The sequence below is a fragment of the Anser cygnoides genome, chromosome 12 (assembly GCF_040182565.1).
Source record: "Anser cygnoides isolate HZ-2024a breed goose chromosome 12, Taihu_goose_T2T_genome, whole genome shotgun sequence".
Taxonomy (NCBI): domain Eukaryota; kingdom Metazoa; phylum Chordata; class Aves; order Anseriformes; family Anatidae; genus Anser; species Anser cygnoides.
The window spans coordinates 2782452-2806720 of NC_089884.1; the positions used below are offsets into that span (position 1 = coordinate 2782452).

General features: G+C 67.6%; 1 protein-coding gene across 2 annotated transcripts in view; it reads left to right on the forward strand.

The window, feature by feature from the left end:
- Positions 1-24269, forward strand: part of GSE1 (Gse1 coiled-coil protein) — a 103591-nt gene that overhangs the window by 77731 nt on the left and 1591 nt on the right. Inside the window, exons 3-15 of one of the 2 annotated variants that reach the window (XM_048075100.2) lie at positions 10981-11199; positions 14938-15137; positions 16473-16654; positions 16760-16957; positions 17182-17373; positions 17510-17832; positions 18278-18602; positions 20827-21416; positions 21787-21899; positions 22585-22855; positions 22980-23102; positions 23204-23569; positions 23885-24175. In XM_048075100.2, the coding sequence (XP_047931057.2) occupies positions 10981-11199; positions 14938-15137; positions 16473-16654; positions 16760-16957; positions 17182-17373; positions 17510-17832; positions 18278-18602; positions 20827-21416; positions 21787-21899; positions 22585-22855; positions 22980-23102; positions 23204-23569; positions 23885-24175 (3393 nt within the window). The remainder of the gene's footprint in view (positions 1-10980; positions 11200-14937; positions 15138-16472; positions 16655-16759; positions 16958-17181; positions 17374-17509; positions 17833-18277; positions 18603-20826; positions 21417-21786; positions 21900-22584; positions 22856-22979; positions 23103-23203; positions 23570-23884; positions 24176-24269) is intronic. The other variant, XM_048075101.2, reaches the window with a different exon arrangement.

Consider the following 24269-nt stretch of genomic DNA (forward strand, 5'->3'; position numbering starts at 1 on the left):
AGAAAACTGCTTAATTGCACGGAGAGCTTCGCGAGGATCCCCGGCTCCTTTTATTGCCGTATTTGTTTTAGCCGCCTGAAATTTTTCGCGCTGCGTTGTTGTTTTTCCACATTTGATTATTATTTTTTAATGCGTGTGACAGCTGTAGGAGCGTGGCAGGCAGCACCGGCGCTGAGCGCGCCGGCGGCGAGAGGGGCGCGAGGGGGGGGGGGGGGGACACCCCGCGCTGGCACCCGTCCCTGTTCCCCCCCCCCCCCCCCCCAAAAGGGTTTTATTTTTTAACCCCGTGCGTGCCAGGCTGGGGAGATGATGGGGATGGTGTTGAGGTGGGGAGGGGGGCACCACATCGCCCCGCGCGGGGTGCAGCACCCTTGGGCGGCAGCGAGGCGCAGATTTGGGGGTGCGGGGAGGCGGCGCCGGAGCCGGCTGCTGCTTCTCCCCCCGCCCTTGGTGAGCCCGGAGCACGGAGGGGAGATGCTGAACACCAGCTTTGCCACGCCGTGGTGCTTCCCCTTGGATGCGGATGAAAGCCCGGGATGAAAAGGCGGCCCATCGCGTCCCCTTGGCGAGTGGCAAGCGCTGCGCTCCCCCGACCCAGCCGTGGCAGGATGAAAGCGGTGGGAGCGAACGTGCCTGTCTCGCCCGTAGCGGGAATAAAGGAGGCACCCTGCCACCTCGGAGCCTTTGTTAGCGGCGCCGTGCCTTCGGCTGCCGTCAAAGAGCGAGCGAGGAGCAAAACCAGAGGAGCCGTGGAGCTGGGGCACCGCTCGGCGCGGGTCGTCCCCTCGTGCTGTGCCCCCCGGGGTGGCTTTGCTGCCCCCCGGCCCCTCTCCGTGCCCCCACGCGGGGCAAGCGCCCCCGGGTGAGCCGCACGTGGCCGTCCCCTTCGCTCCATGCCGTGTGACGGAGACGGCCTGTCCCTGTGTCCCCGTGTCCCCGTCCCCGTGTCCCCGTCCCCGGGCCGTGGCGTTGTGGCCGAGCAGATTTTCTGTGCCCGCCAGACAATGGCGCTTTGTATCTCCCCCCAGTGCTGCGAAACACACTTGTTAGCGCCGCATCTTTGTGCTGTAAATTTCCATGGAGTAATTACGGCTTAATTTATGATAATCCCGGGCGGGCAGGGGGAGGGGGGCGAGCGCCACTCCACTTGGGAAGTTGCCGGCCCTGGCCCTGGGGTCCCCGCGTGGCCGGGGCAGTGCGGGCGAATCCTGCCCGCCAAACTTCCCCCGCCACCACCCCACAAACCCAGGGCCTGAGCGTCCCCAGCCCCGGCGCTGAGCGGGGACAGGGGCTGGGTGACACGGCCCGGGTGCCGTCCCAAAGGGACAGGGGAACGGGGCCAAGCAGGGGTGGGTTTTTGCACAGCCACGGCTGCAGGGGTGTCCCCAGCGTGGCACGTGGGGACGCTGCCCGCGCCACCGTGGCGAGAAGCTTGGGAAGCCGGGGGCGCGTGGGTTTGGGGTGTCCTGGGGTGCTGTGCCATGTTATGCCGTGCCATCCCACCCAGCACCCCGAGCAGGATGAACCGCCCCCCTGCCCCTTGCCGCGAGCCCTCTCGGGGTGGCGGTGGCACCGCGCCGGGTAGGGGGCCGTACCCTTCCCCCTGCGCCTCCTCGGCTCAGCACCGCTGACTGGCTCATCCTGCCTTTGTCTGCGGGGCTCATTACCCAGCCAAAGAGAGGCTCTTTTCCCTCGTCCTTCCAGGCAGGCAAATTAGACGCTTTGGCAATTTTCAAGAAGTATGGAGGGAAGGAGGGGAGGGAGGCGAAGGAGGGGAGGAAAGTCTTTTATCTCCCAGCCGGCAGCCAGCAGGTTGCATGCGCTGTGCTTCGGCGTGCTGAGTAAACGGCCTGTCCCGGCCCGGGGCAGCTCTGCTGGTGCCCAGCGAGGGGGCAGAAGGCAGAACTGGTGCCCCGTGGGTGGCGGGGGGACACCGGGGGCTGGTGGAGGGCATTTGTGGGGTGTTTGTCCCCCTTCCTGTCCTCCCTATGAAGCAGGGTCGGAAACGAGGTGCTCCTCAGTCCCCACGTTCTCCTGAAAGCCATAAGGGCACCGCGCTGAGTTACGGGGCTGGCTGTGCCACAAGTCCCGCAGGGCGAAGCGAAGCGATTTGGGGACCGTTTAATGCCCTGTGCGCAGCGGAAAGGTCTGGTGGCACCCCAGGGGCCCCAGCAGGGATGTCCAAGAGCCTGGTGCCCGTGCACCTCGCCACCCATCACCAAAGGAGGCTCTCGTGGGAGCCCGTCCCGTGCCTGCGCCGCCTCCTGCCACCGTCCCTGAGGCTGGGGGTGTCCCCGGGGGGGGGGGGAAGGATAAAACCTCGGGGCTGCGCCCGCCGCACCTGCAGCCCGGCCGCCTTTCGGAGGCAGAGCGCACCGAGTGACATTTGCCAAGCGTAAAAATTCAATTAATTCCAGCAGGCAGATTAAATATAAGTGAATTTTAATAATTTGCTCTAAAGGCTGAGGATTACTGTAGGCAAAAAAAAAAAAACAGAGGGAAGGAACTGCACGCGCGGGGGCACCGGCTAGCCTGCCTGGCACCGGCACGTGGGCTCGCCGGCGCTAATCGCGCTAATTCCTGGCGCGGGGGAGGCAGGGGAGGGGGCGCCGGGCTCCCAGCCCGCGGGGGGGGCTCTGCGGGAGCCCCTTCCCTGCTCTCTTCCCAGCCTCTTCGTGCCGAGGTGGGCACGGGCTGGGAGGTGGGGATGCGCCATACGCTCCGTCGCCCCCCCAGCACGTCCTCCCCCGCTGCTCCGTGCCCCCAAACATGTGCTTTTTTTTTCTGTTTTTCTCTTTTTTTTCTTTTTTTCCTTTTTTTCTTTTTTTTTTTTTTTTTTCTCTTTTTTTTTCTTTTTTCTCTTTTTTTTTTTTTCTTTTTTCCCCTGGGTTTCAAAAGCTTTGCAGGGCGCGGGCGCACAGCTGGGCACAACGCAAAGCTCCGCTCCTCCGTCCAACCCTCCTTTGGAGGCGCCGAGGCGGAGGGCGAGACCCTTTGGGGACCCCCGCCGGGCATCGCCGGGGGATTTTGGGGGCGCACGGGGGGGGGCTCCGCGGCGCAGGGTGTCGCCCAGCCTCGGCGCTGACGTGGGGCACCGCGTGCTGGCAGATGGCGCCGGTATTAGGGGAACGAAAACGCGCGCCGTAAATTTGCCGTTTGCCGGTGTTCATTTCTTATCCCAAGGTAAAACCTGCCCCCCCCCCCGGCCCCGTGCCGTGCCAGCTGCGTCTTCATAAAACCGGCGGCAGCGATGGAGGGGCGGCGTGGGCACGGGACCCTCCACGAGCACGGGGTCCATCCGTCTGTCTGTCCGTCCGTCCGTCCCGCCGGGTGCACCCTCCCCGTCTCGCCCCCTCCCCGGCCCTCCCGGCGGCGCGGCGCGGCCGGGATTGATGGAGATTGCCCGCGACCTTTGCTAGGACAAGAGGCATTACCATTAATACTTCTGTATTTCCTGGGTTCGCGCGGCGCATAAATCTCCTATCAAGTCAGGCGGGCCGGGTAATCTGCCAGGCTGCATTATTCATACACGCTGCCTCCAACCCCCCCCCCCCCCCCCCCCCCGGCGCGTAAGCTCTTTGTTGCGCGCCCGTCGGGGGTGCTGAGCCTTTTTGGGGTGGGCTCTGATGGGGTGCGGTGGGGACCGGGGAGTCCCCGGCGCTGGCCGAGTCACCGGCTGCTTTCTGCTGGGGTCTGGAAGCAGTGGGGTGGCCCCGAAGGGCTGGGGACATGTCCTGGGGCTGGTGGTGGTGGTTTGGGGCCAGGGCATTGCTGTTTGCCCCGTGCTGCAGCTCCGAGTGTCCCTGGCACCGGTGGGCAGCACTGTCCTGGACCCCCCCGGCCTCCGACCACGGGGAATGCTCTTATTAACCTTAAGCATTAAAGGGTGAGGGTCACCAAGCTGTTGGATCCAGCCCTGCTCACCTCCTGGCTGCTTCGAGGTGGCTGGGTTTTGGCTACGGCCCCCTCTTGGCCCTGCTGGAGGGGGCCGAAATGCCCTAAAAGCGATGGGGTGGGGGGAGCCAGCCCCTTGCCTCGCCTCCCTGCCTCCCAACTCTGCCCCAGAGCCCCCGGCTCTGCCCCTGCCCCGTTCGCCCTTCGCCTCCCTCCTGCCCCGTGCAAGACCCAGCCTGCGCGAGAGCCTAATCTCCAATTTTATTCGCTCGGCTCCAGCCGATTTGCATAATCCACATAATCACCCCGGTTTTAATTGCCCGCAACTCTGCAGAAAGATCATGTGGTTAAGTGGTAAATCATAATTAGATAAATAATTGGCTTGGCCACAGCAAGCTGCTTTGTTATACCTGCCATCTGCTGGGCAAGGGCTTCTCGCGCCGAGAACAATGCGCCGCTGACGGCAAAGCGTGCGCGGCCCGCGGCGGGGCCGGGCTGGGGGCACGGGGCTGGGGCCGGGACGTGGTTGGGGTGTGCAGGGTCATGCCCCCCCCCCCGGCTCGTGTGATGCCCAGCAGCACCGTGAGATGCCCAGCAGCACCGTGCGATGCTCAGCTTGCCCCCCCCCGTGATGCCCAGGAGCCCCAGGCGATGCCCGGCGGCACCGCGCGGTGCCTGGCTCCCCGGCGTAGGCTCCGTGTGCCCCCCTTTTCCCGAAAGCAGGGGGCTGGCTGCTCCTCCCCGCTGCTGGCTGCGGTTTTCTGGCCGCGGATGTTGGCACACATGCCCCCTCCCCAGGTTTTAAAAGTCCCCGTGCTCCCACCGGGCTGGTGCCGAGGCGAGGCCGGCGGTGCGCCCCCACAACCCGGCACCGTGCCGAGGTGCACGGGGCGAGGGGAGGCTCGGAGGCCGGCAGCATCCTTTGGACACGTGCGCTTCTGAAGCCCCCAGCTGGCGCGGGACGTGGAGAGGCGGAGGCTGTGCCTCGGGCGCGCTCAGCTCGCTGCGGAAAGTTGCCGTGAGGTGAACCACGGGGCTGGGGACAGCTTGCAGGGGGCGCACCCAGGGCCGCCCAGGTCTCCAGCTCTCCAGGAGGCCGTTCCCGTGAAAACCCAGCTGTGGCTTTTCGGGAGCCACCGGTGTGATTTCTGAGGGGCCTAAAAAAGCTGCCCCGGCTCGTTCGGTGCCCTTCATCACCTCGGTGAGGGAGGGCGAGACAGGGAGCGAAACCACGGGAGCCCACGGGAGCCCATGTGATGGTGGCCGTGCCACGCCACCCGTCCCTCCCCGGCTCTGCTCCCTGCTCAGGAGCCTTTATTACTTTGCTCGCTGCCGTTTGCCGGATCAATGAGCCAGAGAGGAGAGATCGATGGAAGCCAGCGGGCTAATGGCACCGCGCCTGGGGGGCTCGCTGCTCCCTGGGGAGCCCCGGCTCCTGTCCCCAGCCATCGGGGTGTGCTCCTGGCCCCGGGGGAGCCATCCGGACCCCTCTGTGGGTGCTGGGAAGAGACCTCCTCGTCCTTTCTGCTCCGGGATGGGGCCGTGGAGGGTGGCCGGACACGCCTGGGGACACTTGGGGACAGTTGGGGACACGGAGCACGGCTGTGGGGACAGGCGCCTTCGTTTCGGCTCGTTAGGAAGCGGTGCCAGGTGGCCGTGCCACGGGGAGGGGTGGGGGGGGGGGTGAGGGGAGGGAGGGCAGGAGCTGGGGCTCCGATCAATCAATTAATTAATTAATGGAGCGTGTTGTAGGTGCGGCGGCAGAGCTGTTTTAATGAGGGATGATGGAAAATGTGCGGCGGCGCAGCGGGGAGCTGGCTGAAACGTGGCCGGGGGGGGGGGGGGTGGGGGGAGAGGCGGTCCTGCTGCCTGTCCCCTGCCTGTCCCCTGCTGGTGGAGGGGCCAAATCCTTCTCGGGTGCTGAATTCGGGAAACTGTACTTACCCGTGGCCGAGGAGGCCACTCCAGCCCGTCCAGCATCCCGCGTGGCCCCCGGTGAGCTCAGCATCACGCCTCCATCACCCCTGGGTGCTTGTGCCCCCAGGACCGTCCCCAGGGGAGCCCGGGGCTTGGCACGTCCCGTCCCCCCCCGGTGTCCCCCAGCACCCATCCCGCTGTGCGCCCCCCCCCTGGAGGGGCACGTGGAGGGGCCGGGTGCTCGCGCTGCTCGCCCAGGCTCTCGCCCGGGCTCTTGGCTGCTGCATTCAGCCGGGGCTTCACAAAGCGAGGCAATTAGCATGGAAAATGTATGCAAAGCAGCTGTTCCCCGGGCGAGGGGCGTGCAGCTGGATGCCGGGCTCCAGATTGGGAGCAGAGGCGGTGAAAGGAGAGGAAGTATCGCTGCAGCCCGGGGTTAAGAGGCAGAGCAGGAGAACAAAAGCCAAAGCGGGCGCCGAGGGCCTTAACCCCTTCGCTGGCCGACCCCCGGGCTCCCCGCGTCCTCCCCGTGGGGCAGCCCTGTCTCTGCCACCCCCTCCGTACGGGGCTGTGGCTGCAGCCGGCACCCAGAGGGACCCCGTTGTGGCACCTTCTGGCCATGGGGACCTCCTGGGGTGGCCCTGGGGACCTCCTGGGGTGGCCCTGGGGACTTTCGGTGATGGCTCAGGGGACCTTTGGTGGTGGCATCACCCACCCTGCCCCACCGAGGTCCCTGCCCAGCCTGGGGGGGGCTCAGCGAAGGGCAGCAGGGTGCCCGCAGGAGGGTGCCGGGTGGCTCTGGATGCGGGTCCGACCCCGGGGCGGGGGGGGGGACACGCGCTCCTCGCTCGCTCAGCCTCCCGCCGCGCTGTGGGTTTTTTTTTTTTATTATTATTATTATTTTATTTTTTTTTTCCGCTCCATTTGCCAGGGGGCTGGAGATGCTGCCTGGTCGTATTTGGTAATAAATTATTAGTTCCACCGCTTGTGCGCCCAGGAGCTCGAAATAGCTGCTTTTAAGCAGGCGGCTGGTGCAGGTTGAGTTCAATGGCAATCTGCTCTGAAGGGCACTTCGCGCTCATTAGGGGCCTTTCAAGGTGCCTCCGCGGTGCTGGCGGAGGGGGGGCTTCAGCAAGGTGCTAAACCCGCCAGCGCCACGGTTCCCGGCAGCCACCTCTGCGGGGGGGGGGGGGACAGGGAAGCAGGGGACAGCAGCTGGGAGCTGGCAGTGGCACCTGGGTACCCCAGGATTGTCCCTGCAGCGTCCCTCCCGCGCGCCTCACCGGCACCCCAAAATATCCAGGGTGCTCCCCATCCCCCTGCGGCCGCCCGTGATCCACCTGTCCTCGGTGTCACCGCTCCTGCCCCTCTCTTGGTGGCAGCGAGGTGGCTGGGGGGGGCTTTTGTAGCGCCTGGACCCTCGTGCGCGCATCGGGGCGAGGTGGCACGGGGGACACGGGGGCGAGCTGGCAGCAGGGTGGGGAAACCACTGGCAAGAGGCAAAGGTGCAGGAGGGGGCGCGCACCGCCGTGCGCCCCGTGGGGCCGTGATCCCTGCGGTGGCACCGGTGACACCGGTGTCCCTGCTCCGGCAGCTGCAGCCTGCTGCCTTCTAGTGGCTGCTGACACGGTGCCACCCTGCCCACGCGTGTCCCCTCTGCCCACGCGTGTCCCCTCTGCCCACGCGTGTCCCCTCTGCCCACACGTGCGACCCCTACCCACGTGTGCCACCCCCTTACCCACGCGTGCCACCCTACCCACGCGTGCCACCCCTGCCAGTGCGCCCTCAGCCTCGCAGGTGACACCGGTGACCGTCCCCACATGCTGTCAGTGGCACGAGCGAGCATCCCGTGTCCCCGGGGAAGGCTCCGGGTTTCGGGGTGCGGGATGGCCGGGGGGGCTTCCCGGCCACCTCCCTGCCCCTCCGCCGCCGGCGCCGAGCACCCGCGCGCCCCGTCCCCGCCGCTCCCGCTGCCCGCGGCTGCTGCCACCGCCGTGTTTATTTGTCTCCGGCCCCAGCAGGCAGCCAGACTGGTTCTGCTCCCGCTGCTGGAGGAGCGCCCGGTGCCAAAAAACCCGCCAGCGTCATCGGGAGCAGATGGTGGGAAGATGGCACGCTCCCAGCGCGGCGACGCGCGAGCGCCGCGGGAAAGGGGTGCCGGGTCGCGGGGTGCCACCGTGTCCTGGCACGGGGGACAGCGATGGCCTCGGCCGTCCCCTGCCCCGTGTCCCCGCGGTCCCCGTGTCCCCTGATGTCCTCGGGTCGTGGCAGGGAGTCGTGCGAAGGCAGCGAGCGTGCCCGGGGGCTGGCGCCTCTTCCTGCGCCCCTAAAGGGCTGGGGGCAGCGTTGGGGCGCCCTGCCCCGTTTTGGGGTTCGGCCCCCGCCCCGGTGATGTGGCTGGCGCCGGTGACGTGCCCCCGGGTCTGGGACCAGTTTTTCAGCACGGGTTTGCCTGCCGGGAAGAGCAGCTGGAGGCAGGGGAGGGGAGGGAGGACCGGGAGAGCTGGGGCGCGCCGCAGCGCCGGGGGCCCCGGGAAGGGCCCCACCTCGGCGTGGGGTGGGGATAGGGACAGGAACGGGGACAGGGACAGCTTGGCAGCACCCAGAGTCCCAAATCCCTGTGCCCAGCTGTCTCCCTGCCACGCCGTGCCTCAGTTTCCCCATGCAGGGCGGCTCTCCCAGGGGACAGCCCGGGGATGGGGACACCCGGACAGACGGACGCCACCTCTACCGGGGGTGGGGGGGGGGCAGGCTGAGCGGCGGCACTGCTTGGCCCCAGCCTGGGCGAAAAGGGATTTTGGCACCAGCAGAGCAGGTTTGGAGCCCGGCCGTGGGGTGGGGATGCAGAAACAGCTGGGAAAAAGGCTGGCGAGCTCCCTGAGCGCATCCTGGGGTGCCGGGGGGGGTCCCCACGGAGCTGTGGCTGGCGGCTCCCCCCCTGTGCGACCAACCCATCCTGGTGACCCCTGGTGCTCTGGGGACGTCCCCGCTTCACGGGCGAGCGCCGAGCGTGCCGAATTTGGGAGGAGGTGGCCGGGGCCACGGCCATCAGCTGAGCATCACATGCCGGTGCGGGGCGCTTGTGGTCCCTTGGGTGGGGGGGTGCCACGGGTGGGTGGACGGAGCTTGGCACCGGGGCATGTGGGGGGGGGGGGCTGGGGGGGGTGGCCAAAATTTCCCCCGCGCCGTGGGGCTGTGATTAGAGGGAGCGTGGAGGTGGCAGGGCCGGGTCTGGCAGCCGCGAGGAGCCGGGGGATGAAAGGGAGGAGTAATTGCGGAGCCCGCAGGGAGGCAGGCGAGGCGCTGAGCAGCAAAGCATCTCCAGCCTTTATCGGGGCCGGGCGGGGGGGGGGGGTCGGGGGGGTCGGTTAATAGATGGCGAGGAGCCCCACGGGCCGCTCGGGGGCTGCATCCCCCCCGGGGATGATGCTGGGCAGTGCACCCAGCACCCCGCGCTCCAAGGGTGGGCACCCAAGCTCGATGGAGAGGTGTGGAGGTGGGGGGGGGGGTCCTGGTTGGGGGGGGGGGCTGCTGCTAAGCCCAGGGGTTTGCTTCCCAGCTGTTGGCGTAATGAATTTACATGAGGCCGTCCGTGTCGACAAGGCTGCAGTCAATGGCTGAGAGCCCCGGAGTTAATAAATGCCGGGATAATGAGGGCAGAGGGGAGCGCGCGTCGCTGTGCCGGCCGCCTCTCCTGGGGCCTTGGGAGCAGGGCGGGGGGGCAAAGATTAATCAACGCCGAGTGGCGCTCGGTGCCCCCCCCCGGCCCTGGCCCCGTGGCCTCGGCTGGCACAGGGGACGTTTTGGTGGCCCTCGTGGCTGGGGTGGCCGTGTCGGCGCTGCGCTGAGCCCCCGGGGGGGCTCACGGGGTCCTTCGGGAGCCCCCCCCTACAGCGGGCACGACCCCTCGCTGCCCCCCACTCCCCCACCCAGCCTCCCGCTTGCCCACCCGGGAGCGGGGCTAATTTTAGGCCGGCGTTAATGAAGCTGCTCATTTGGAAGTCTATTTTAAGGGCCCTGACATCAGCAGTTGCTGTTTTCGGAGGTGGAGAGCCCTGGAGCACGTGGCTGGGACAGGCACGGCAGGGGGGTGGTGGTGGTGGTGGGGGGCACGGGCACCCCAGTGGGGTGTGGGGTGCGCTGAGCCCTGCAGGGACTGGAACCATCCCCCCCCCCGGCCCTATAGAGCCGCCGTGCTGTGGGGTGCAGCCACGGGGACCTGGGGGGGTGCGATGGTGAGGATTTGGGGTTGCACTGGGGGGGGGGTCAGGGGTCCAGCGGGGGGGGGTTTGGTGTGCTCTGGGGGCACGGTGGTAAAGGCGCAATGGAGGGGGTTTGGGTACGGAGCGGTGCGGATGGGGGCAACGGTGGGGATTTGGGGGTAACGGTGGGGATTTGGGGGGGGGAGCGGTGGGGCTTTATGGGGTGCGGTGGTCGGATTTGGGGGTGCGGCGGTCGGATTCGGGGGTGCAACAGTGACGGTTTGAAGGTGCCCTGGTGGTGACGGGGGGGGCACGACGCTGGCACCCTGGGGAGCGCGCAACCGGCGGCCTGATGGCGCGGCGGCGGGGATTTGGGTACGCTTGCGACGGGGTCCAGCAGCGTCGCCTCGGGTTTCGGCGGCACCACGCCAGCCGGGGGGGCTGCCTCCCTCCCCAGCAGGGCGCTTAGATCCCCGAACCCCCACCCGGGGGCACCCCCTCGCTCCCCGGCGAGGCCCCCCCCCCCCCGTGCCGTTATCCGTGCGCGGGCAGGGGCTGGCGGATCAGCGGGGCCATGTGATGCTGGCGGCAGCTGGTGGCCCCGTGTCAGCTTGTTTGCTGCAGGCGAGCAGCCCGGGTGCTTTGTTAGATAAGCTGCCGGCCCCGTAAGCACGCGGGGAGCTCAACGGGGGGGGGACACGGGGGGGGACACGGGCTCACACCCACCCCCCCCGTGGGCTTCATCCTATCGCATGAGCTTGGGGGTGCTTTTTTTGGGGTGGGGGAGGCGAACGGGGTGCTTGGGGATTTATTGCTTTTCCTGCTTTGGGGTGGGTTTGCGGGGGGCGTTGCTTTTGCTTTGGTGCCGGAGGGAGGTGGTGTGGGGGGGGTCCTGGTGCCGTCCCCATCCCGTCCCCGTTGTCGCGCTCGGCGGCGCTGACCCCCGCGCGTTCTCTCTTGTTCGCAGGCATGAGCCATGAGTCGAAGTCGCCTTCCCTAGGAATGCTGTCCACCGCCACCCGCACCACCGCCACCGTCAGCCCCCTCACCCCCTCGCCTCTCAACGGCTCCCTGGTCCCCAATGGCAGCCCGGCAGCCAGCAGCACTTTGTCCGTCCAGGCAGCACCTTCCTCCAGCTTCGCCGCCGCCCTCCGCAAGCTCGCCAAGCAAGCCGAGGAGCCCAGAGGTACGGATGGGATCCGTAGGTGGGGGGGGGGGGGGACTGGCGCATCCCATAAACCTCCTCCAGAGCCTTCCTCTGCACGGGAACAAAATTCGGGCCATCCCGGGGTGCAGCAGAGCCGCCGCTTCGCCCCAGTCCTCGTGCGCCACCGCCGTGCCCCCCATCAGCACCCCGCGCCGCCGGCCGCCCCGAGCTCCCCTTCCCTCCGGCGCTCTCCCCGCCATTTCCCGGCCTAACGGCTTCTCCTCGGCGCCGTGTCTCGAGGGGGGGCAGCTTAGAAATTCAATTCGGCCGGCGTGATCCGAGTGCCGTATCATCCCCTACCCCGGGAGGATGGCTGGCGAGCGCGCGGGGCAGAGGAGCGTGTCCTCGCCGCCTCCTCCCCTGCTCCCTCTCCGCCGTGCTCCTCTGCGCTGGCCTTTTCCCTGAGGCTCCTCTGATGCGTTCCTTCACGGGCCTGACTTCCCTGCTAAATAACAACCCCGGGCACCGGCACGGAGAGGCACGTGTGGAAACGGAGATGCCCGGTGCCGCCTCCGCTCCCCCGTGCCTTAACGGGGCGCTTAACGGGAGCCCCGAGGCAGGGGACGGAGCAGGGGGACGGAGCACGGGGCGAGGATGTCCCCGTCCCGTGTCACCCCGCGGCACCCCCAGGGCTCAGCCTCTGTCCCCCTCTGCAGGGCTGCAGCTCTCAAGGGGGACACGAGGCGGGTTTTGGAGGTGCCGGGGTACACGGTGTTTCTCCCCACTGTTGCCCCCGGTGGGTCGTTACCCAGCCCCTCGGGAGGACCCCCGACCCTTTGCCAGAGCCTTTTTTGCCAACACCCGTGGTTTTTGCCATATGGTTTGCCATAACCCGAAGCCTCGGGCACCGAACGGTCCCAGGAAGCACATGGGGGCATGTTTGCGTCTGGCTCCCCCTGAAAAATGCTCACGGTCCCGTTAATCCCAGGGTGCCAGGTCGCAGGGGGACTCAGCGCCCCATCTGCATCCCTCAGGGCGGCTGCATGGCTTCGGTAATTTTTTAATTTTCGGTTATTTGGTGATTTCACCTTTTCCTCTCGGCCACCGGTGGTGCATCCCACACGAGGCAATGTCCGTGAGCTTTGATGTGGATTTCCCGGAGTTTTCCTCGCCTGCTCCCTCTCTCCTCGCACCCGCGGTCGCTTTCCCTTTGCATCCTTACCCAAAACCCTGCCCCAAAGCCGGCTCGAGGCGAGCAGCTGCGCGCTCCCGTCGGATTTCCCCTCCCTCCCTCGCCACCTGGGTGCCCAAATCGGCTCACCCTGGGGCTTTCCGTGCGCGTGGGCTGCCGTGTGCGTGTTTGGGGAGCCGTTTCTCTCCGAGCCGTGGATTTTTCCCCCCCATGGGAAGCTGCTCCTCATCCCGTTTCCACCCCGTGGGGCCGGGAGGTGCACGCGGTGGCCGGGCGCTGCCGTCCTCCTTCCCCCCCCCCCGGGCTTTTCCTCCCGGCTGCAGGGACACAGGGATCAGCCCCCAGCAGGTGCACGCGGCTCTGCCACGCTCAGGGCACGCGTGGGGATGTGCTCCATCCCAAACACGTCTCGCTGTGCGAGGGGACCTGGACGGGGCCTCCAGAGCATCCCTCATCACCACGGGGCCGGGCACGTCGGTCCCCATCAGAGGGGGCAAAGCACAAAGGAGCCCCAAAGCCACAGGGGCCGGCTGGGCCGTCCCGGCTCGCTCCGTGCCCAGGTCTGCCCGCAGGGTATTTTTTTTTTTTCCCCCCCCTTCTTTCTTTTTTTTTTTTTCCCCCCCTCCTCCTTCAGGGTCTCAGCTGTTAATTACATTTGCCTGTCAGCCCCGGCTGCTAATCTGCTATCGCCGAGCGGAAAGCGGGAGGTCAGAAAACAAAGGTGACACCATCACACTGTGCCTCTTGTCATCTCCAATCCAGATTAGTTTCATTGACTAACTCCTGGCTGAATACCGCCAGTTAATTATAACGATCACAAGCCCTCCCGTTTAAAGCCACACAGCGAGAATTAAGGTTCTGAAGTAAGACTTTAGCTTCATTAATTGCCGGGCTCATTGTGATGGTATTGATTGTTAACGCTATCGCGTGGTGAGTAATGGCTTCCCAGCTCAGAGGGGATTAGGCTGCTAATTGTTGTTGGCCTTGCGCTGACAAGATAGACTTCAGTGGGTGTCAAATCCGTATCGGCTGCCTCCTTTGTCGCGGGCAGCCTTTCTCTCCCCGAGCCTCGCCGCTCTCCAAATGAAAGCGATTCGGAGCGACTCGGGAATAATTAATGAGGCGGCGTGGCCAGCAGCGCGCTGCTCCGCTCGTCCTGCCCCCGGCGCCGCTCCCCTGCTCCGCCGAGCGTCCTCCGAGGTGGGGGGGAGGCTCGGGACGATCCTGCCCCTGTCCTGCCTCCCCCTGCGCTCCCGGCCCCGTCCTGGTGCTGGGCTTCGAGGTGCTGAGGGCGCGCCGGGCGCTCGGAGGGGGGAAAGGAGCTGCCTCGCGTACTGGGGGGCCAGCTGGTGTGCTGGCGGGGCGAGCAGCCAGCTTGCACACCTGCGGGGCGAGCGGCCAGCCTGCACGCTCAGGGGAGCCGACGCGCGTGGCTGCAGGGCACGGAGCCATCTTACGTGCCGCCTGGGCACCGAGCCGGCGTGCGCGCTCAGGGCAGCTGGCGTGCGTGCTCAGGGAGCTGACTTGTGCGCTCACAGGGCAAGGGGGTGGCTTGCACGCTGCAGGGAGCCGGCTTGCACGCTCACGGGGCGAGGACTTGGCTTGCAGGGAGCCGGCTTGCACGCTCGCGGGGCGAGGGGCCAGTTGCCTGCACAAGGGGACCGCCTTTCCAAGCTTGCAGGGCCACGAGGCGCCTCGCACGCTCAGGAGAGCAAGCTTGCACACTCCAGGCAGCCGGCTTGCACACATCCATCCGCGCCAAGCGCCGCGCCAGGCTGGGCAGGATTGTCACCTCCCCGCTGGCGTCCTGCGCCGGCGGCTTTGGCCACCCCTGGGCGGGCAGCGGCCGGTCCCTGCTTTTGTAAACCCCAAACCACATTTTGGCCCTGATTCCCGGCCCTGGGGGGAGGCCGCCACCAGCTTCCTGCAGCTGGGGCTGGTCCCGGCTCGGGGCGGGGGGGTTTCTGTGCTGGGGGGGGTTGCAGCGGAGCACCCGGTGGCTCGTCGTGCCCTGGTTAGCGTGGGGTTGGCGTTGCTGCTCCAGCTCGGCGTTCCTCCCCACGCCGCGCTCTCCGCTTTTAATTCCCGTTTTCGGAGGGGTTCATTTCTCCCTCGCACGTACCGCCGGCGTCCCCGGGGGTGGGAGTGATTTCGGATACAGACGTCTCATGCAAATAAAGCCCAAGCCTTGCCCAAGGGTTACGGGGAGCGACTCGTTCGTCCTCCTGCCCCGGCTCGCGCTCGGCACCTTTGGGCTGGCACCGCCTCGGTGTCGGCGCACGGCCCCGGCAGGATGCTCGCCCTTGCCCCCGGGGGCTGGGCTGGATTTCCCGGCGTAATTAGCCGGGTTTCACCTTGCCTTTACCGGCGCCTGGTAGGGCGGCTGTTTGCAGCCGGGTTTCCAGAGCGATGGGAACGAAACCCCAAGGAAAAACCGGGCACCCCCCTGCTGCCACCTGGCGCTGCCAGGGGGGTCCCCAGGGCGAATAGCCCCCCCCCTCGTCCCTCCAGATGGGGAAGGTGGTTTTGCTGCCTAACTTTCTGCCTTTTTCCCCCTTTTTTTTTTTTTTCTTCCCGTTTCCCAGGGTCCTCGATAAGCAGCGAGTCGTCGCCGGTCTCGTCGCCGGCCACCAACCACAGCTCGCCCGCCAGCACGCCCAAGCGCGGCCCCATGGGCCCCATCATCGTGCCCCCGGGGGGGCACAGCGTGCCCAGCACGCCCCCCGTCGTCACCATCGCCCCCACCAAGACGGTCAATGGGGTCTGGAGGAGCGAGGGCAGACAGGTACGGCCGGGCCAGGCGCACGGGGGGGGTGCCCGTCCCCAAAAAAAGACGGGGGCGGTGGTGGCACAAGGCGTAGGGTCCCCATCTCCATCCTCGCCACGGTGCCACCCGGGGCTGTCCCTCTTTTGTCCCCTCTCCTACCCCCCCCACCACGTCCCCAGGCTGCCAGCAGGAGAGGAAGGCAGCAGAGGCGGAGGGGAAGGAGCTTGGGGGGGGGGAACCGATGATGATGGGGACGAGCCGGCTAATTAAGAAGCATCGTTAGTGGTTCTCTCCTCTCCTCTCGCATGTTACGAGCAGATTCCCGGGGGGATTATGCCACTTGGAAAGACTAATTAAACCACAAAGCGGGGAGGCGATGGGAGGGGACGGGGAGACGCCGAAGGCGGGGTGGGGGGGAAGGAACAAAACGAAATCCCCAGGCTCTCAAAGGGGCGCGGGGTGCCCGGGTGCCGCCCGCCCCGCCGTGCCCCCCCTTTCCCCGCATCCCCTCAGCCTCCTCTTCCCAAGTGACCCCGGAGGAATATAGGTTAACCGAGCGTGCTTTATTGTCTGGCAGAGCCGCGCTCGCAGCGTGACGCCCCGAGACGGGGGGGGGAGGTAATTAGAGCAGAGCCTGGCGCGCACAATGAGCCCTGATGCGCTCGGCGGGGGCCGCCGGGGGGACGCCCTTTGTGCCCGCTGCGGTCACCTTGGGACTGTCCCCGACGGCCGGGGGGGGGCCGCACAGGGATGCACTGGGGCTCCTCTGGGAGGAGATGAGATGAGGAAGAGTCTGGTTCCCGCTGCTCCCGGCTTGTCCCCAAATTCCCAGCTCGTGGCCCCCGCCAAGGGTCCCCCCGGCCTCGCCAGGGGTCCCCCCCCAAGCTGGGGGCGGTGCGAGCACCCTTCAGCCCAGGAGGAAAATTGGGTGCCTGCCTAAAAGTGGCTGATGCTGGGCGGTGGGATGGGGGGTGCTGATGCCACCCCCTCCGCGGGGCTGGCCTGGCCACCCTGCGTTTTGGGGCCGCTGGATTTACACCGGCTGTGCCGCTTCGGGCGCCGTGGGTGCCTGCATCCTCCCCGGGTGATGGAGAGCTCTGGAGAACAGAGCTGCCTCGAAATCCCCCGGCAGGTACAACGTGTCCTGCCACCAGCCTGGCCCCAGCACCAGCACACTTTCTCCAGCTGCGTGCCCCTGACGGAGCCCCCCCCCAGGCCCCAGCCCCTCCTATAACAGCATGGATGCTCCGTGGCTGCTCCCGAGGACCTTGGCACCGGCCCTGCCGGCGGGACCCCATCCCCTGCGGGGGTCCCTGCCGTCCCCTAACGCTCTTCTCCCCCTTTCCCTTCCAGCAAGAAGCGGGGTCGCGAGGCAGCAGCAGCAGCAGCAGCCGCGAGCGCCTCATCTCCGAGCCCCCCCTGGCGCAGGAGAAGGCGGGGGGCCCCTCGGTCCCCTCGCACCTCCTGGGGACGCCGTACTCCTTCGGGCTGCCCCCCAGCTCCGTGGTCCAGGACTCCCGCTTCCCACCTCTCAAGTGAGTCCGCGGGCGATGGGATGGGCACGGGATGCGGGATGCCCCCCAGGTTCGGGGGGGGAACGACATCTCCCTGCTCCTCACCGTCCCTTTTCTCCCCGGCAGCCTGCAGCGCCCCGTCCACCACGTGGTGCCCCCCAGCGCCGTCACCGAGGACTACCTGCGCAGCTTTCGGCCCTACCACACCGCCGAGGACCTCCGCATGTCCTCCCTGCCGCCCCTCGGCCTCGACCCGGCCACGGCGGCCGCCTACTACCACCCCAGCTACCTGACCCACCACCCCTTCCCGCACCCTGCCTTCAGGTGGGCATCGCCCCCGTCCTTACCAATCGGGGGGGCGCTGGTGCTGGGAGACCGGGGGAAGGATGAGCACCTCGGACCCCCCCCCCGGCTCCGTGCCCCTCACCTGGCGTAAAGCTCCCGTGCCATGAGCTGCAACCCTCCAGGATGGCTTTTCTCCCCGTTACGGACATTTTGGGGTTCTGCACCCCGCTGAGCATCCCTTTCCCCCTCCCCCCCCCCCGCAGGATGGACGACTCGTACTGCCTGTCGGCGCTGCGCTCCCCCTTCTACCCGCTGCCGGCGCCGGGCTCGCTGCCCCCCCTGCACCCGTCGGCCATGCACCTGCACCTCTCGGGCGTGCGGTACCCCGCTGAGCTGTCGCACTCCTCGCTCTCGGCGCTGCAGTCGGAGCGCATCTCCAGCCTCGCCGCCGAGAGGTGAGCGGCCACGGGGGGCGGCCGCCGCGGCTGCGGGGCTGGGACGGGAGCCCCCCCCCCCGGGGGGGATGCTAACAGGCACCCACTTTCGGGGGGGGGCGTTTTTTTTTTTTATTATTTTGGCTCTTCTCCGCAGGCTGCAAATGGACGAGGAGCTGCGGCAGAGGGAGCGGGAGCGCGAGAGGGAGAGGGAGAAGGAGCGGGAGCGGGAAGCCGACCGGGAGCGGGAGAAGGAGCGCGAACGGGAGCGGGAGCGCGAGAAGGAGCTGGAGAGGGAGCGCGAGAAGGAACGGGAGCGGGAGCTGGAGAGGCAGAGGGAGCGCGCCCGCGAGAAGGAGCTGAGCATGGTGAAAGCCATGGAGGGCCCCTTCCTGCCCATGGCCGAGCTGCACGGGCTGCGGGGCCACCCGGCCGAGGAGCGGGGCAAGCCGTCGGAGCCGCTGGCGCCCAGCAGAGCAGGTAACGTCCCCGCGGGTGGCGGCGGGGCTGGGGCGAGCCCGTCCCCTCGTCCCCTTTCCCCTCTCCAGATGGCAAAGCCGAGGGGGTCGGGGACCGTCTGAGCGGCGGGGGCCAGCTCGGGCCGCAGCCTGGCTGTGCCGGCTGCCAGCTCGCCGTGCCAAAAGCCCAGCTGCCGCGGCGCGCTCGGCGGGGCCGCTGCTGAGCGCCGGGGCTGTTGGAGAGGCGCCGCGGGGTTTGTGCCGGCTGCCTTCACCCGGGCACGCCAAGCAGCTGGGCTGGCAGCGGGCGGGCAGCCCCCTGCGCGGCGCCGGGGGGGAGCGGGGGGGCTTCGTGCTGGCGGCCCCCGTTACCTTACACCTGCAGGGCCGCTCCCCGAAACGCCAAGGCGGGGTTTGGCGTGCGCCCTCCCGACGCTCCGGCTCCCCTTTGTGTCCCCCCCTTGCAGAGAAACTCAAGGACTCGGTGCTGCCCACGCCGAAGCCCATCCAGCACCCGCTGCACCAGCCGCCGGCCTCGCACCACCCCGTGCCCAGCCTCATCCCCAACCACAACGTGTTCCCCCTGCCCGGCAGCAGCGCGGCCACGGCACTGCTCATCCACCGCACCAACGAGGAGGAGAAGTGGCTGGCGCGGCAGCGCCGGCTGCGCCAGGAGAAGGAGGACCGCCAGTCCCAGGTCTCCGAGTTTCGGCAGCAGGTGCTGGAGCAGCACCTCGACATGGGGCGCGCCCCGAGCCAGCCCGAGCCCGAGCACCGCCCGGAGAACCCCAGGTAGGGCTCCTGCTCTTAAACCCTGCCCAGGGCACGCTCTCCAAATTAATTTCGACCCTTCCCGAGGACGGAGGTCGCCCCTTTCTGCGGTCCCTGCTCCCGTTTTTCATCTTCCCGAACGTCTAGTGGGGTTTTTTCCGTACTGCAGCCATTCCTGCTGCCGGTCCCCGTGGCTGCGCGCCCCCCCAAGAGCTGGCTCAGGCTCCCCGTTAGCTAGCTGAGACCCCACCTCTCTCCCACCCGCCGGGCGAGCAGAAGCGGTTCCTTTTGCCCGGTGCCAGCAGGTCCCCGCCGCGCGGTGCCAGCCGGGCCGGCTGCGCTGGCAGCTCCGGCCGTCGCCGGTGCCCGACATCTGCGCGGCGGCAGGCGGCGAGCCCGGGAGGTGGCCGGGGGCCAGCGGCGAGCGGCCAGGTGCTGCCGAGGCGGCGGCACCGCTAATTGCAGCTCGCCCCCTAGCACAGCCCTCGCCCCCAAAGCTGCTCCCCCTGCAGCGTGCCGAGGCGAGGGGGGGCACCCCGTGCCACCTCCCCCCCCCGCCCCGGGCTCGATGCGGGTTTTCTCGCTCGGTTGCTGAGCGCTCCGGCACTGCAGGCTCCTCCGGGCGGCTGTGCTGCTGGCTTCCATTGTTATTTTTGGGTATCAAGGGGATTAGCGCAGCTAATCGAGTATAACAAGGAGCGGATTGCGGGGCTGCATAATGGCAAGTGCCTGCTGCAGCCGCCCGCCCCGAGCCGCGCGTCCCTCTCCGAAGGGGGGAGGAGAGAGCAAGGTCACCCTGAGCACGGCAGCACGTGGGGGCGGGCGGCCCCGTCCCCATCCCCGTTGCTATTCCCATCCCCGTCCCCATCCCTGTTGCTATTCCCATCCCCGTCCCCATCCCTGTTGCTATTCCCATCCCCATCCCCATCCCGGTTGCTTTTCCCATCCCTGTCCCCATCCCTGTTGCTATTCCCATCCCCGTCCCCATCCCGGTTGCTTTTCCCATCCCCGTCCCCATCCCTGTTGCTATTCCCATCCCCTTCCCCATCCCTGTTGCTATTCCCATCCCTGTCCCCATCCCCATTAAGTTTTCCCATCCCCGTCCCCATCCCCATTGCTTTTCTCATCCCCGTCCCCATCCCCATTACTTTTCCCATCCCTGTCCCCATCCCCATCCCTGTCCCCATCCCCATTGCTCTTCCCGTCCCTGTCCCCAAACCAGCACCCCGCACAGCCCACCAGGGGCTGCCGGTGCCCCCACAACCGGTCCATACGCCACCAAACAGCCTGGCGGGGAGGGGCAGGGACCGATTTTGGCCAGGACAGGGGATGCTTTTGGTCGGAGGAGACGGGTCCCGTGCGCCGCGGGTGCCTCGTGCCGGGGCTCGGTGGCGCTGTGCCACGGCTGGCGGTGCTGAGCCGCGCGCTGCTGCGCTGCGTGGAGGGCCAGGGCGCTCGAGCGGAAAAGCGTTAAGCGCCCAGCTCCGGCGCATGAAATATTTATCCTGCTAACAGGTCTGCTCCTTCCCGGGGTGTTCAGGGGAGGTTTTGCCGGGGTGTCCCTCTTCGTGCGGCGAGAGCAGGGCGGTGTGGGGTGCCCGTGCTTTCCCAGCCCCGTGGTGGGGTCCAGCCTGGGGTCCCCTGCCCTGCGCCCCAGCGCACCAACCCGGCTGTGGGAGCTGTGCTGGGGGGCGAGGACGTGGGCAGCCCCCGCGTGTCAGCTGCGGGGACAGGGTCCCCAGGGGGGGAACAGCCCGAGGCCTTCCCCTTGTCCCTCTGGGCTGTGGCGCAGGAGGGGCTGAGCATGGCGCAGCGGTGCCGCGGTGCTCCCGACCTCTGCAGTCGGTCCCGCAGCCCCACGTGCACCAAACCCCATTCCCAAACCCACCTGGGTCGGCCTAACTGGTGCATTTCTACCCCAGAATCCGGTTGCAGACAGGGTTTGGTTTTTTTCTGGGTGCAGCATCCCACTCCTCAACTCCCCATCCCTCCCCTCACCTCTCCATCCCTCTCCTCACCTTTACACCCTACCCCTCACCTCTCCACCCTCTTCCTCACCTCTCCATCCCACTCCTCACCTCTCCATCCCACTCCTCACCTCTCCATCCCACTCCTCACCTCTCCATCCCTCTCCTCACCTCTCCATCCCACTCCTCACCTCTCCATCCCACTCCTCACCTCTCCATCCCTCCCCTCACCTCTCCATCCCTCCCCTCACCTCTCCATCCCTCTCCTCTCCCCACAGGTCAGGACCAAGCCGCCACGAGCCGAGCATCCGGGAGCCGGGGCAGCACTTCGGCGGCCCACCGCCGCTCATCTCCCCCAAGCCCCAGCACCACCCCATCACCACGTCCCTCTGGAACCCCGTCTCCCTGATGGAGAGCCCCCCCGACCCTCCCCGGCGCCTCCCCGAGCCCCACGCCCTCCACGGCCACCCGGCCCCCTTCGAGCCCAGCCGCCAGGGCATCCCGCTGGTGAAGGTGGAGCGGGTCTTCTGCCCCGAGAAGCTGGAGGACGGGGCGAGGAAAAGGGAGGCGCTGGAGAAATACCCCCCGCCGCGGGAGCCCGGCGCCCCCGAGCACGGGGGCTTCGCCCACGCGCCCTTCCTGGCCGAGCTGGAGAAATCCACGCAGAGCATCCTCAGCCAGCAGAGACCCCCGTTAGCCCCAGCTGCCCCCTTCGGCGAGGCCGCCAAGCCCAGCTCGCCCTACAGAGCCCCCCCGCCCCGCGCCCAGGACCCCATGTACATCTACGACGAGTTCGTGCAGCAGCACCGCAGGCTGGTCAGCAAGCTCGACCTGGAGGAGCGCCGGCGGAGGGAGGCCCGTGAGAAAGGTGAGGTGGGGGCTTGCAGTGTGCTGGGACCCCCCCGGGGGGCACTGGGACCCCCCGTGGGGGCGGCCAGGGGGGTCCCCCGGGGATGCCGGCAGCCCAGCACGGCGGCGTGCGGTGCGACGGCTCCTGAAAGCCCAAATCAGAGCAGCTCGGTAAATCCTCCGCTGGAGACATGGCCGATTAATAAATGATGAAGCGAGGCTAATAAGCTGCTTTAAATATTAATAGGGCTGGGCGAGCGGGGAGGAGGTGTCGGAGCCCGGTGTGGGGCAGGCGTTGCCGTGCCCGCTCCGGCGGGGATGGGGCAGCTGTCTGGGGTCCCAGCGTGCCCCCCAGGGCTGACGCCAGCCTCTCCCCCCCCCCCCCCCAGGTTACTACTACGACCTGGACGACTCCTGCGATGACAGCGACGAGGAGGAGGTGCGGGCACATCTCCGGTGCGTGGCCGAGCAGCCCCCGCTGAAGCTGGACACGTCCTCCGAGGTACGGCCACGGCACTCCATGGTCTGTGTCCTCCGTCCCTGGAGGGCAGCTGCATTGCCCTGATGGGTGGGATGGGGATGGGATGGGATGGGATAGGGTGGGGATGGGATGGGATGGGGATGGGATGGGGATGGGGATGGGGATGGGTTGGGGGTGGGGATGGGGATGGGATGGGATGGGGTGGGGATGGGATAGGGTGGGGATGGGGATGGGATGGGGATGGGGATGGGGATGGGGATGGGGATGGGGATGGGGATGGGATAGGGTGGGGATGGGGATGGGATGGGGATGGGGATGGGATGGGATGGGGATGGGGATGGGGTGGGATGGGGATGGGATGGGGATGGGATGGGGATTGGGATGGGATGGGATGAGGGTGGGGATGGGATGGGATAGGGATGGGGTCGGGGTTGGGATGGGGATGGGATGGGGATGGGAATGGGATTGGGATGGGGCTGGGGTTGGGGATGGGGTGGGGTTGGGGATGGGATGGGGATGGGATGGGGATGGGATGGGGTTGGGATTGGGATGGGGATGGGGATGGGGATGGGATGAAATGAGGGTGGGGATGGGATGGGATAGGGATGGGGTTGGGGTTGGGATGGGGATGGGATGGGGACTGGGATGGGGACGGTGCTGTGCCAGTCTGGAGGTAACCCTGCTCCGCTGTCCCCTGGCGCCCCAGAAGCTGGAGTTCCTGCAGCTCTTCGGCCTCACCACGCAGCAGCAGAAGGAGGAGTTGCTGAGCCAGAAGCGGCGCAAGCGCCGGCGGATGCTGCGGGAGAGGAGCCCCTCGCCGCCGACGGTGCAGAACAAGCGCCGCACGCCCTCCCCGCGCCTCCCGCTCTCCACCCGCTACAGCCCCGACGAGATGAACAACAGCCCCAACTTCGAGGAGAAGAAGCGGTTCCTCACCATCTTCAACCTCACGCACATCAGCGCCGACAAGAGGAAAGGTAACAGCCATGCCCCGCGCCGAGCTCGGCGGGGCCGCTCTCCTCCTGCCGCGGGGGGGTGCCACGTCGCCCCACGGGTGGCCGGGAGCTTGCCCCGCTGAGCAGAGGCTACACTAAACCTCAGCTTCCCATGCGGCAGACAAGGAGAAGCTGGTGGAGATGCTGCAGGCCATGAAGCAGAAGACCACGCCGGGCGCCGTGGTGGTGAAGAGCTCGCCGCGGGACAGCCCCAGCGGCCCCGCCGCCGGTGAGCCCCTCTTCCCCCTTCCTCGTGGCCGGCCGGGAGCATCCCTGCGTGACATCGGGGATGCAGGGCATGGTTTTCCAACCCCGTTCCTCCTCCCGCAGAGCCGCCGGTGCAGCCGCTGCTGCTGGACCCGGATAAGCCCGTGGGCATCGCCGGCGCCGTGCCCGAGAAGCCGGCGGAGCCGGGGCGCTTGGAGCAGCTGCGAGCCCCGGAGCTCCCCAGGGCTAAGGAACTGGCCGCCGTGGCCACCGAGAAGCCCCGGCTGAGCGACGGGCACGCCGGGAAGAAGGCGCTGAGCATCCTCAGCTACGTCCGGGGCCCCCTGCCCAAGGACATCCCGGTGCCGCTGTCCCACAGCGTGAACGGCAAGAGCAAGCCCTGGGAGCCCTTCATCGCCGAGGAGTTCGCCCACCAGTTCCACGAGTCGGTGCTGCAGTCCACCCAGAAGGCGCTGCAGAAGCACAAAGGTGCGGCGGGGGGCGCGGGGAACAGGAATCCCATGGGGGGGACACGGGCAGGAGACCCCCCCCGAACCTCCCCAGTGGGTTGGCACCACCGAGGGCGCATCCCCGCGGGCTAATCCGCCCGTAACCCCATTCCCGGAGCATCCCGGTGAGTTGTCGCGGGACGGCACGGCTCCCGTGGTTGTAGGGGAAGGTAAAACGGCTGGGAAAGCGCGCCCGGTTTGCCGCCAGCCCCGTTAATTCCGACGCGCAGGAGGGAGGCAAAAAAAAAAGGGGCGCAGGCGCTGGCGGGCGGGGGCTGACGCTCGGTGCCCGCAGGGGGGACGGCGGCGCTGACGGCGGAGCAGAACCACAAGCTGGACGCCTCCATCCACTACAACATCCCCGAGCTGCAGGCTTCCAGCCGCCTGGCCCCGCACAACGGCACGGCCGAGGGGCCCCTGCCCCACCGGGCGCTCGCCCCACCGCCGCCCCGGGACTCGGCCTCCGAGGAGGAGGAGGAGGAGGAGGAGGAAGAGGAGGAGGAGGAGGAGGAGGAGGAGGAGTGCCCCAGGCCCAAGTGGCAAGGGATCGAGGCAATTTTTGAGGCTTACCAGGAACATATAGAAGGTACGGTACAGAGGGTGTGGAATTTTGCTGCTTTATGAAATAAACAGGGGGTGGGGATGGGGGTAATGGGGATGCGTCGCCGTGCACGGACCCG